Source organism: Agelaius tricolor, unplaced genomic scaffold, assembly GCF_023055355.1.
Source record: "Agelaius tricolor isolate 1412-34295 unplaced genomic scaffold, bAgeTri1.0.p SCAF_7, whole genome shotgun sequence".
Classification (NCBI taxonomy): Eukaryota; Metazoa; Chordata; class Aves; order Passeriformes; family Icteridae; genus Agelaius; species Agelaius tricolor.
This window is the reverse complement of record NW_027269267.1, coordinates 38,263,665-38,277,457: the sequence shown is the minus strand read 5'-3', so window position 1 is coordinate 38,277,457 and position 13,793 is coordinate 38,263,665. Positions and strand designations below refer to the sequence as shown.

The 13,793-nt window shown below is 37.4% G+C and overlaps 1 protein-coding gene across 11 annotated transcripts in view; it reads left to right on the top strand.

Moving 5' to 3' along the window:
- The window catches only part of GPC5 (glypican 5), a 602,268-nt gene that overhangs the window by 284,314 nt on the left and 304,161 nt on the right, over positions 1–13,793 (top strand). The window contains exon 7 of one of the 11 annotated variants that reach the window (XM_071430993.1): positions 4,238–7,017. The exons of the other annotated variants lie outside the window; for them this stretch is intronic. Within the exon in view, the coding sequence (XP_071287094.1) occupies positions 4,238–4,354 (117 nt within the window). The 3' untranslated portion in view covers positions 4,355–7,017. Of the gene's footprint in view, positions 1–4,237; positions 7,018–13,793 lie in introns of those variants that run through there. 11 annotated transcript variants of the gene reach the window in all.

The window sequence follows — 13,793 nt, the reverse complement described above, 5'->3', positions numbered from 1 at the left end:
TGGTCACTGGTGAGGTTCCACAGGGCTCCATCCTCAGCCCAGTTCTCTTCAATGTCTTCATAAATGACTTCCATGTGGGACTTGAAGAGGTTCTAGGTAAGTCTGCCAGTAACACTAAACTAGGAGGAACCGTTGACTGCCTCGAGAGACCTCAACAAGTCAGAGAACTGAGCAATCACCAATCACATGAAGTTTAACAAAGGCAAGTGCTGGGTTCTGCACCTGGGCTGGGGCAACCCAGGTTGTGTGCATAGACCAGGGAACCAGAGGCTGGGGAGCAGCACTGTGGAAAGGGACCAGGGGGTCCTGGTTGGTGGCCAGACAAATATGAGTCAGCAGTGCCCTGGCAGCCAGGAGGGACAAACCTGTCCTGAGGGGCATCAGGGACAGCATCACCAGCTGGGCAAGGGAGGGGATTGTCCTGCTCTGCTCTGCATTGGGGGGTGGTCTCACCTCAAGTGCTGGGGGCAGTTTTGGGTGCTACAGTATAAAAATGGCATTAAGAGTGTCCAAAGGAGGGCCACGAGGATGGTGAAGGCACTGAGGGGAAGCCTTAGGATGAATGACTGAGGTCACTTGGTCTGTTCAGCCTGAAGGAGAGTGAAGGGACACCTCACTGCAGTCTCCCAACTTCCTCGTGAGGGAAGAGGAGGGACAGGTACCAACTTCTTCACTCGTGTGACCAGTGAAAGGATTCAGGGAAATAGCATCAATCTGAGTCAGGGGAGGTTTAGATTGGATATCAGGAAATGATTCTTCCCCCAGAGGGTGGTAGGGCCCTGGAACAGGCTCCCCAGGAAAGTGGTCTCAGCACCAGCCTGACAGAGCTCAAGAATGTTTGGACAATGCTCTCAGGCACATGGTGTGACTCAGAGTGTCCTGTGGAGGGCCAGAATTGGCCTTGATGATCCTGATGGATCCCTTCCAAATCAGCATATTCTAAGATTCCTTGACTCTGTGATCCTTTTTTTTCCCATTATAATTTGTACTTTTATACTTTTCTTTGTTATTAAAAATTGTTCTCATACTTGTAGGTGGGTTGTGAATGGCACTGATTACTGGGCTATAATATTAGGGTCATAATGTAATATATAGTGTGAGGATGCCTGGAATGTCTCGGCGTGTCAGAAACTTTGAACTGACACAAAATAAATATGCCTAGAATGCTCTGTGTCTGTCAGAGGAAAAAAGAACAGAAGGTTTTAATTGCCTGAGTGGAAATGTTAAACTTTTTGCTTTAGAACATTTATTATTAGGTGGCTATACTAGCTCCCTTTCAAATCAATAAATAATATTCAGGGTAATTTATATTTTTGATCTAATTTCTGCTTAGGGATAGGCTAGAGACCCTCCTTATTCTGGTTGTGATATAATATGATGACTTCATTTTACAGTTGGCAGATGCATGATTTTTCAAGTTATAACAGAAAGATATGGTTATGCATTCGAATGTAATTGGAAGGTCTATTTCAACTCTCAACAAAGAAATTGTCTTTACCTTAAAGCTATAGGGAAATATCTCATACTGTCACATATTTTGTATGACTGTCCCTTGTACAAAAAACCCTCTTAAAACTTCAGAATTCTTTAAGAACTTCTAGGTTTTTGCTTAGAGTTTAATGTTCACAATGGACAGATTTTGTTTTGGTACACACAATTGCAAGCACTCTCTTTTGTTACTGTGTAGGTACACAGTACCATGATTTTGATTTTTTCAGTGAGCTTGTCCATGTTTGACACCAGGCTTATGTGTTTAGTGATTATATATGACAGCAATTCACTGATTTTCCTTTGGGCGTTTGAGCACTGCTCAGACCTGGAATTTCTGCCTTTGTTGGTTTCCAGTAGGTGGCATCAATGCCTAGTAAAGCTCTTTAACTTTTTAGTTGGAGTGGTTTTGTATTTCATTCATTTGTATTTCAGTACCAACCTGTATTACTAATTTTAAAAAATAAAAACATATTACTTGAATTGTGGCTTCTCAACATAAGTTTTTTTCTCTTCCTGCTAGATTCCAGCAGTTTTTTGAATAACAAAATTCTTTGCGAAAACCTTATAATCCATCTGGATTTGTCTGCCCATTCTCAAATAACAGTCTTGCTTTCACTTCACCATTTCTAGATAATTCACAGTTACGAAACACTAAATTTAATGGCAAAATTAAAGCAAACAATGGAACTAAACATTTGTAATTCCAAATTCAAAATTAGAGGTATGGAAGGAATAAACTACACTAGCTCATTAGATTGGCTAGAGATTCTGATTATTTATTTGGTCCAGATGAAATTATAACGAATAATATAGTCACTACCATCACAGGCATGTTACTAGTGTATAGTGCACACCTGATCTCTGGACACTTGCACTTCCCCTCACATCTGTGATGTTAGGTTACTGATTCCACAGCTGAGTAGTTAATCAAATACAACTAAGCTTTCCCTTCTTTTTTGAAATGTCTGTTAGTTATTGATTCCCAAAGATATACATAGAAATGGTAGATGTCAGTCCCTCTAAGAAATTTTTCTGGAATTCAATAATTCTTTGAAAAAATTTTAGGAGTTTTCTAGCAGGCAATGAAACAACACAATCTCAGTTTTTTTGTCTTCCAGGACAAAAAAATTCAAGTGCTCCAGTCCTTGGGGAAAGAATTGATACTTGCAAATGCAGTTCCCTGAAAAAACACTTGCAAACTACTGTATTCAGTACTCTGGATTGGACAGGTCCTGATTCTCAGGAAAGGTATCCTGATTAGATTACGAAATTCTAGGAAATGACAAAAACATATGGCACCGCTGATCTATAAATCTTTTATAAAAGCTAATGCTTTGGCCCCCCTACAGACTTCCTAGTGCACATAAACCTTGAAATGTTCTTATGGGACACAGATCCATATGATTCCACTGCCTGTGTGGAGAAGCTCACCTTAGTTGCAGGCTATATCCCTTAGATAATAGAGATATCAGTGATTAGCCATTGCCTCTGTGGAGTTCTTAAACCTAAATCTCTGACACTCAGCAACCTCAGAGTAATAACTGACTGTCTGGAGGTGCTGACTTCTGGCTGTGGGATTACATACATTCCCAGACATGATTACAGCTATCAGTAACAAGGATGTGGCAGGAAGTTAAATGGATGGATAGGGTATCAGTTTGAAGGAGTGGTAGGAGAAGGTGGTGACATGGCGTTAAACTCCTATTTGGGCACTGTAAAATGGAGGCTTGTTTAGGGTCATAGTGCAGTTACAGAATGCAGGGCATGAAGGCTCTGGTTTCCTTATGTGTGGGAAAAGGAACTGCTCTGGGACCCATATGCTCTGAATTTCCTGGTACCATGAGCTGTGAGCAGCATTGTTGTATGGGAGGACTGTAGTGTTTACTGTAGGCTCATAATTTACAGAAAAACTTGGAAACATGCATTAGAATTATTTAATCTAGCAAGCCTTGTTTTTATAGCTTTTCTGATTGCTTCATGGTTTGGCATCTGAAATTTTTGACATGCTGATATTTAATCCTTGCATTTTCAGTTTTGCTAACAAAGCAGAATAAGTCAAATGATTGTAAAAACTGCTGGTTACTTTATAAATGCCATTCTGAGCCCAAATGTTTCAACTTTTATTCTTGAAAAAAGAGGAATTTCTCAAAAACTGTGATAATAATAGCCCTATCTATCTCATGTCCTGAATACAGATTAATGCAGCAAACATGTCATAGGGAGTTAGATTTGGAACACAGCATGAAGGAAACACTTCAAAGAGTGTTATTACTCCTACATGCATATTCCCATATACAGTGTACTGTGAGGCTGCCCTGTACATTATGAGCACTTAGGAGATAAACTACTGATAAATAATGAAAATCCATCCTCAAGTATGTGAAAAGTCTTGATTGTAATTAGGGATAGGGATGACACTGGTCAGAGACAAGGTAAAATAAGGACGTGAAAAGGAAAAAGAAAATGAACACCTGATATTGAACTACAAATGTAATGCAGTAGCTGGCAGAAAAGACACAGTAATTCTGTCTAGTGCTCTTATGTGACAGTGATTCCATCTGAAAATCAGTCAAATGGGAAAATGAAAAGTGAATATGGTAATGCAGAGATTGATTACATTGTTCAGAGCAAAAAATAGGTGAGAGAACCTCACTGAATAATCTGCTGGCTTTTTCTCTTCCCCTTCCTCCAGTTGGAATAGAGTTTGATTTAAATTTTTATTCTATATTTTATTTTTATTTTTTAGTTTTGTTCGAGGGAAGCAGCAAGAAACCTTTTTTCATTCAGAAGCTCAGAAGCTGTGTTCCTGCTGGTGAAAGGTTCCAAAGCTCAACTTCTGCTCCCTTGGAGCACTGCTGATTGATTGCTCAAAGTATCTGTATAATGGTATTACTCTTCTGGTAGTACACCAGACTAAATGAATTAAAATTCACAGGAGTGCTATCTGTTGCACAAGACAGTTTTATAGTTAAAGTGAATTAACAGACCAGATCTGCTCCTCCATGTCTTTGAAGGTACTGGTAGTAAAATAATAATAATTTAGAAAGAAAAAGCTACTTTGTTTGATACGGGAAAAGTTATGCAACTGGATAATGGATCATTTTAGATTTCTTAGGAATTAGAGTTAGTGATCTTTTAAATGGTGATCAACATGATAATATGAACCTCTCTATTGACCCATATTTCACAGCATTGAAGAACTCCAAGGAACAAGTAGAATCAGAGACATATTGTCAGAAGTTCAGTTTTTTAATCATAGGGATTATTTGAGGCTTAAAATAAGATTTAATATATGGAAATAAAATCCTGATATATGGTTGCTTGGCAGATTCCTAAACTAAATCCGCATATCAGGAAGATTAAATTTGGAATCTGCCAATGAAATATGGAAACTATTCTCTGCTGAAATTTACTATATATGCAGTTTGAAACAGGATATCTGGAGGAAGTATGTATGTTGTTAAATACATGTTCAATGGCATGTGGAAGGCTGTAAGCACAGGTGTGCTCCACTGAAACCAAGTCTGAGTGTATTATTGTGCACAAATAGCAGCAGCATCACTGCATTGATTCAGGATCCTGTGTCTAAAAGCGGAATAAAATTAAGGCAATGACTGTGTTTATATGCTGTAAAAAGATTTTCCTTCATCTGTAGCATGATGTCAACATCACGTATCATCCCTTTTCATCCCCAAGGATAGAGAGGCAGTATGGCTTGTGTTAATGCTTGAGTCCAGGAAATCAGAAGTGTTCCCACATTACAGTCTTAATATACCCTAAAAGTCTGCAGACTGTGTTGAGGAGATAAGATAACATAAATAAAACAGTTTTGTTCCCTTCAGCTTGCTTATCTGATGAAGTATAGGTCAAAATTCTCTAAGTGATTAGAAAATAAAGATCTACAATGTTCAACTGCTGAGAGAGAAAATCAAGCCATGTCTTAAAGACAAACACATACATGACATGGAGAAAGCCTACCCTCTTTGCATATAAAGAAGCATCTGACACACCTAGTTGGAATGCCTTCTTGAGCAGCTGTCGTTCAGCAATCATAACTTTGTCAGTGCTTTCTGTCACTGCTCATTCTTGTTGCTCCAAGAGGAGGACATGCCTCAGAGCATTCTTCAACGCTTAACACTTCCATTTCCCTGAGTTTTACTTCTCTGTTCTTTGATGTCAGAAGTGTGTGCTTTCCATCAGTAGTGAAGGGATGAGTGACAGTCCTTCAGCTTTCCTCCATCCCCCTGAGAAGCTCCTCAGCAATCTGTCAAGAATGGTACCACCATTGGTCCCTGGAGCCAGCCAGGCCTCCTCCTCAGCAAATGGCCAAGCAGGGAACCTGACAAGGTGGCTCAGGCCCCACTTCCCATGTGTCACTTCCTCATTGTCTGGTCACCAGTATTACAAGATGGTGTGTCTGTGTCTCTCCATTCGCTACATTGCCCTCTACCTGCTCCACCACTGGGTAAATTCCCTCAGTGGGAATTCCCCTGCTGGATTTGAGGTGGAGTGACTGATATTTCCAAACCTCAAAGGTGAAGTATCAATTCTTCATGCCTGATACGGTTTTCACAAGGTAATTCCTCTCTGAATAAATTCCATCTGTTGATTTCTTCACCTCCAGCTTCTGTTTGTTGCTTGGTTCCCTTTTTGGGAAGCATCAGGTGATGGGTTGCCATATTAGCATCTTTTATGTTCATTCCTGGTCTCAGCTTTTTACTTACCCACTGCTCTCAAATTGTAGGTGAGAAGCCAACAAAAAATGCTTTTCTTTGCAGTTGCTGCTTTTTTTTCAGATTTAAAATTCAAAAAAGCCCAAACCCACAAACCCAAGCCCATAGCAGTTAGCTCAAAATGCAAACCACACCTGACTTAGATAATATTTGTCATGATTATGGAACTCAATTTTCATATGAAATTTTTTTTTGCATACCTTCTATCAGCTCATTTACCCCTTTACATAGTGTTATATTTCTAAAGGACAGAATACTCTCCTCACTGTAGTGGCAGCTCTGGGCATAAACACTTTGTCAGCTTTTTTTCTTTCACTATCTGTGTGAGACAGTTTGGATTTAAAAGCTGCTGCCATTCTCTTTTGGCAGATGCCAACAGGGGTTTTTAATAAATCAACTTTGCAAACAAGTTTGTTCTTCAACTTTCCAGGAAGGCCCTTCTGTGGCTGCAGCATCCTTTTCCTGCTTGGGTGACATAATTCTTGTGTGTTTACCTTGATGCCAGCAAAATACTCATTCATGTGTGATTCTTTAATGATTTGAATGAATAAAGTGGTGTGTTTTCTCTAAATTCCTGATTCTGTGTTTCCTATATTCATCTCATAAATTGTTATGTAGCATTAGGCAATGAAAGAGAAAGAATTTAACTCAATGCTTAAACATATGAAGCGTAAATGTTCACAGTTCTGGGTGTAGTTATTGTTTTAAAGGATTACTGTATAAAATGGAAGTAGGTTTTGATAGAGAAAGTTTTATATGGCACTTTGTGAGGGTCCAAAAACTGATGCCAGAATAATTTTCCTTTCAATTTGAATACTGAAATACAGAATTTGAGACAGATCCTTTATTTTTATTTTTTAAAAATTATATCATAATCTTTTTCACTTTTCAGGGTTTACATATCCCATAGGGGGAACTATTATGAGGGTTTTGCTTGCATTTCTGTATTTGATCACACTAAATGAGACTGTTTAAGGTATATGTTCATGATACCTAGGAGGGAACCTCTTATACCATAGCTGCTAACACAAATCCAGAACCATTTTTCTTTTCCTGTAGTCTAAAAATCAGTGATTGTTGAAAGATAAATGTCAAATTCATTTATTGAGCTAATTTACAGGGCTCTCATTACTAAAAGGCACTACAGGTGCAATGCATAAAATAATCCAGTCTTTTAGCCAGATCCAGTAGCACAGCTCATGACACAGAACATTTTTGTGCCATCTGGTAGGGAAGTAAATCAGATAAACTGCTCATGAATCAATTATTTCAAACTGGAATTATTTAAAGCATGACATGACTCTAAAAGTAGCATTTAAAAATGTCAGAAGAGGCCAGGTCATATATTTAAGCACAAAATAAGAAAGAAATAAATTCAGTATAGATTGTATTCTCCAGGGTGGTTTTGCACATAATTTATTTCAATGCTTAAATAATGTAATTTTAAATCCCTTTTATTTGATTTTTGTATTTTAGCATCTTTAATATCTTTAATGTTTTTGGATCTTTGAGAAAAATTGTAAAATGACTATTTGTGATTAGGTTAACTGTTTTTCTTGATCTTACTATATTATAGAATTTACAGAATCTATTAGCTCACTTTTAATAGATTATTTACCTTAAATGTTATAAATGAATGGAATATTATTACAAATAACTGTGTAAACAAGGCCTTATTTATAACTTTCTAAATGATCTTTCCACTTTGTTAGAGATAAAATAATGATTAAATGGTTGCACCTCTCCCAAGAAGTTGCATTTAAACAATTTATATGCCCTTACATCACCAATGGCTGTAAGTCTATGGGATTAAAACAAACTCAGGGGATAATAGAAATTTGCAGTTACCGAGAATAAGGTGCATAATGTTTAGGCTGTTCTTTGCTCAAGCTGATTTTTCAGTGATATAAATGGCTCAAATGCTTGTTTCATCCTGCAAGTAGTTGAATTATCTCATTGACTTTGATGGAAATATTCAAGAAGCTAAGCATGTAGAAAGGTGTTTTGCTATCTTAGGGCATGTAGTCAGCCTGCTTAAAATCAAAACCTTTGAAAAACACTACTGACTTACTGTTTTCTTCTGGACTTGTTCCCTTTTCTGCCTGGAAGGGTTTTGCCTTTCAGTCATGTTGTAACTACAGCAAATGTCATGGTAGGCAAATTCTTCCTTCAAGTGAAGGACTCAAAGTGTAAGTAGAACTTTTGTGCTAAGTTCTGCATGATTTAATAACTGCATTTGTACCTAAATTCTGTATGGCCCAAGTTCTATTAAGAATTAAAGCTCCCAGCACAAATGAATTTTAATGGGAGCATTTTACCTCAGATGGCCATTTCACTGCATGGTTTCTGTCAAAATGAAATTGGGTCATATGTCTTTTTCATAAAAAGCTATTACGCACAAAAACTTTTAGTTTTAGGTGGCCATTTCTTTCCTCAGTGTAAATGGGTTCTTGGTGCTACACAGAAATGTAGCTGTCTTTCTATGACTGAGGACCCCATTATGTCATTAAAAGCAATGGAAGTTTGGTTGTGAAATCTGGATTAACATTCATGTTGTTTTGGGAAAAGGCAGGTGGGGCTTTTTACTCTCTTTCTCCTTTCTTTTCTTTCTTTTTTCTCTTTCTTTCCTTCATTCCTTCTTTCCTTCTTTCTTTCACTTTCTCTTTTTCTCTCTTTCCATCAGTCATATTTCTACTCCGACAACTACCACTCTCATGTCACTGACAAGATATTTATTAGTTAAAGTATTTTCATCTATAAAATGCCAGACATATTTTAACAAAAGCATAACTGTATTTCCTTTCTTGCATGTCAGGAACCACCACCACCCAGGAGTGGACCTGTTTGGAAGATTGACTTGAGCTTAAACCAAACCTTCAGCCTGAATGCTAGCAGCATGTTCTGTCTGCATTTTTAATATGACAACCAGTATCAGAGCTTATCCTATAAAGAATTTTTGGTTATGCCTTACATATATTGCCACAGTTGATATATGGCTGCAAAGGTTTTATACCCAAATGGGGTTTTTTTTGTTGGTCACTGTATTTAACGTATGTATGTCGAGATAACGACCAACAGCAAAACAGAGAATGCCAAAAATCAGGATTTTAATATTTTGACCAATTTTGCTAGATTTTAGTCTGGTGGAAGCACTGCATTATACTTAGAAATAATAAATCTTAGGATATATACTTCTGAATCATCTGTAGCATGTTTGGTCATGCAGTCAAATAGCTGAATAATCCAGAAGTTTGCAGAAAGGAGTGCATGTTCTGTCATGAACCTCCCAATTCAGGGGAATGCAGAAATTATTTTTTCCTTCATTTTGCATTATGTAAGTAATGACTTGCATGTGGAAAATAAAATATTACTTTTTTTTTAGTATGACTAAACAGAAATTTGTTAGAATAACACCAGTGGATCTAACTCGGTTTAAAAATTGTAAGCAACTTAACCCATATCCAGTTTCTTATAGTATTTAATTCAGACTTTTTGTGTAATGTAGGTGTCTAAAGAGATAAATGAATAATATTTTCTTGAAAACATTTCTCCTAATTAATGCACTTGTGACTGTTGCACAATAAGATTTATTGTTTTTTTTAAAACTTCAGTTTAAAAGCTGAAGCACAAATTAATATGAAGACAATTGTGAAATATTCAATTGAAGTAATTCCCAGGACCTGGTCTTTTCTTTCAGTTTTCTCACTAGGTAAAGTCTGCAGTGTAAATTCATAAATTTTGTGGTTATGCATCTCAAGGCATATTACTGAAAGACATCTGTGTCTGGTATCATTTCTTTTCATCCCTCCCACTCAGCTTTGGTTCTTAGTCCAAATGCTCAAAAGCTATTTCAAATACAAATGTTCCTACTGAGCCACTTCTGTGCAAATATTTGCCTTGTATTTGTGTCCCCATGAGCTTATAATTCATATGTCTGAAGCTTACTAACGTGCTTATACTCAATGAAATCTATGTCATCAGATGCTGCATGAATTTGGGAGAACACAGTACAGTAAGACTCTTTGTATCCCCAGGCTAAAAAATGTGATGTTAGTCAGAAACAGGCTATATTTACTGACAAATGCAAAATACAAAAATATATTAAAATATAGCATCATAAACATTCTAGTGTAGATCAGAGCAGTTCATCTACTGTCTAAAGTTTTTTATTCTTTTTTTCCTTTACCACAAATTAATACTAGTTATTTTACACAAAGGGTATTCTGTTATGTTGACTCCTCCCAAATGGCTATTCCTTCAGTGTCAAATGATTAAGAGCACCAGAAAGTCCTTTCCATTTAGGTTAGTGGTCCATTGAGTTCAGTACTCTTGCTCTTACAGTAGCAGTAGGAGATACTGTTTAGGGAGAATGTGATCCTGGTAATAATCTGTGCTCTATTTCTGTTGTACTCTGCCTGCCCTCACAATAGTTGTATTAAAATTCTTAGAAGACATTTCTGTCTCTCCTTTTTGATTTGGGCATGTTGCCTATTAGAACCTCCCACCCGTCACTTCTACAAATATGTCTCTAGCTTTGTATTTCAGGCAAGAGTATACAGCCCCAATTAATTTTCATTGTACTGAGAGATTTAATTTTGAAAGTACCATATTCCTTAGCAGTTTTCACAAGAATTTTTGCAACAAGAATTCTGATTACATTTTCCTTCAAAAATCCTTTATAAAGAATGTTTTTCCTTAGGCACTGCATATGATGCCTGCTGAGTACAAGACACTGTAAGGGAATTCTGATGTCCCACATAAACCCTAACAGGGTGTGCAGTCATCTCAGGTCAGTTTTGCTAAATAAGAAGCAGCAGCTGTGTTCTCTACACAAGCTTTTCATGATGTCTTCCTTTCACATGGATGGCCTCTAAATGACTTGTGTACTGCATTGCCCTGGTTTATAGTCAATGCTTTCTGTGAGGACTGAAAAACACAGCAAATGTATGTCTAAATGCTATTTTCATGAATGTATTTTGCGTACGTAAAACCCAATCTTTCTCCAATTCATCATTCAAGATTGCTTCACTCTACAGAGAGCTTTGTTTAGGTAGTTCTGTGATTCAGCTACATTGAGCTCCTTGGGTCTCTGCAGGCCTTCAGCAGTAACTCAGGCAGGCTTTACACCACCAGGCACCACCACATAGTCACATGCCACATCCAGAAAAGTTGCCCCATGTATTTGCTTTTTAATGCATAAACCCCACATTTCTGATGGGCTGGCACAGCTTCCTCATGCTGTTTTGTGCAGGTTTTTGGGGTCCTAGCTGCTGCCAGGAACCCTGGTACAGGGTGGGTGCAGGCAGATTCATCCTTACAAGTCCTGCCAGGGAGCGTACAGTTTTGGACACAGAGGTTAAAAACTTCTATGAAAGAATTGCTATACCTTAGAGTCAGAGATTGCTTGAAGCAATAAGCAAAAAATTGCTTGAAGCTCACAGAAAGGTTTGGTTCTTTTTCTTCAGCTAATAAGCATTGCCAAGGCCATAGACATATCTCTCAGATAATTTTTTAATCAGTTGGGAGCTTCATTCTCTGTTTGCTTTTTCATGTGCCCCGTGAAAAGACAGGCTTCAGCACAAGCTCAGGTGAAGTGGTCTGTCTTTTTATCACAGTAACATAGGGGAGGAAGGGAAATAATTGCAGCTGAGATGCTGGCAAGGCAAGCTATCACAGTTGCCTATATGATACTGTGTGCTTCAGAATGGGTCAGTTCCAAATGGGGCAAGAAAAAAATTCTGTCAGCCTTGAAAAACACCCTGTGCCCACTTCTAATGCCTTGGGCCTTATACAATCCTTCTAAGTGGATATTCCTAAAGTGTGGATGAACCAGGAAATAGTACAAGTAACAGAGACGGAAGTTTCTAATTTGTATCTACAAGAAACCAGACTTTTTTTTTTTGCCAGGTTAGTTTCCAGGATGTTTATCCAGAATGTTTATCCAGTTAGTTTCCAGATGTTTATCTGAGTGATCAGATAGCTGCTTCAGTCATTAGCATATGAATCCTTGTGTGTTCACTTTGAACTGTGTGTACATCATAAGACAATTTGGTTGCTTACTCTGTCCCCTGTGCTCCCTTGAGCACCAGCAGATGTAGGAAAAAAACCCTGAATGTCTTGGAATGCAATTCAGAATATGCAAGACTCTGGAACAGTAACTGTGGAGCTTACATGTTGTTTGCCTCTTTCCTTCTGCGCTCAGGGGGAAAATTGCCATTGGAACATATGTTTCTCCTCTAAATTTTTTCAGTAGCAAAATTGCCAGTTGTCCATACTTTTTCCTTAAACATAGCAGATGGTTTAAAGGTCCTGACATTAGCTTCACTGATAAAAAATAATTTAAAAATTCATTCTACTATGCTGATTTCTTCTTCTTCATGCTGGTAGGCAAAAATGGCTGTCTGGGAAATATTTGACTGAGAACGATATGAATCATGAATTCCAAGCTGAGTTGTGCTGTGGCCTACCTGGAGCCAAACAATGAATTCAAAAGGGAAAACACTTATTTGAAAGCGATCTCTCTGGTATTTCTTTGTGTTTTGCATGAAAAGTGTCACATAACTCTATTTTCAAATTTTGTCTGAGGAGGTTGTTACACATTTTTAATGTAATGTATATCTTGATTCTTGTATTATTGATTTTTATTTCTGACAATTACTTCTAGTCTGAGTTCTTCATAGGAAATCATTCAAGTGTTTTTACAGAGGATAGATTTAAAACAATTATGCTCTTCTACTTAAAACTTTCACTTTCTCAGACTGCATTTATTTCATGCTTTTGGCATGATTCATGAGCCTCAATAACCAGATAAAGTCTTCTGATTGATTTTAAAAAGATTTCTATTAAGCTCTTTGCTTTTAATTTTTTTAGGAATAGAACCTCAATGAGGCTAATTATTGCAATAAAGAGTATCAACATTCAGAGTAGAGCTGCTGTTCAAATTTAACATGTTCCCTTTTCTATGAATTTGAGGTTGTAAACTGGGCAGTCTAATTCTGGGTTTTGACAGCTATGTGATAACTGCTGAACATCTCAGTCATCTGTTTGTGAATATTGCTTTTATAATAGAGGATTCATGTTGGTACACAAAGTATTCAACCTGCTAGATTGGATGGCTGTATCCACACTAGGAGGTTGCATGGAGACAACTAAGTGCTCACTTTAGACAAACTACAATTTAAATATTATTTTCTTCTTTGCGAGTTGTGGCTCTTTCCAGCTGATACAGGCTAGAGGATATTGTAGATGATATTCTACAACATTCTCAGGAAAGTAGGGGTGATTATGGCTGAGAACTGAGCAATGGCCACAACTTGTTTATTAAATGGTATGGACACCTTTGTGTGGTCTTCAGAATGCAAGTTAATTACACAAGTAAAACTTTGCAAGACCCTGACTTGAGAGAAAATTCCTAGACTCAAAAGTGAATTAAGCATGAAGACAACACCTATTCCAAGCATTTTTTTCTAGGCCATATAAAAATTTTAGGTTTTATTTGCTTTAGCAAAATGCATTTTTCAGTTTCCATGGCTGTCTTTGAAAGTGTTCTGCTTATGATTTGTGCCAACA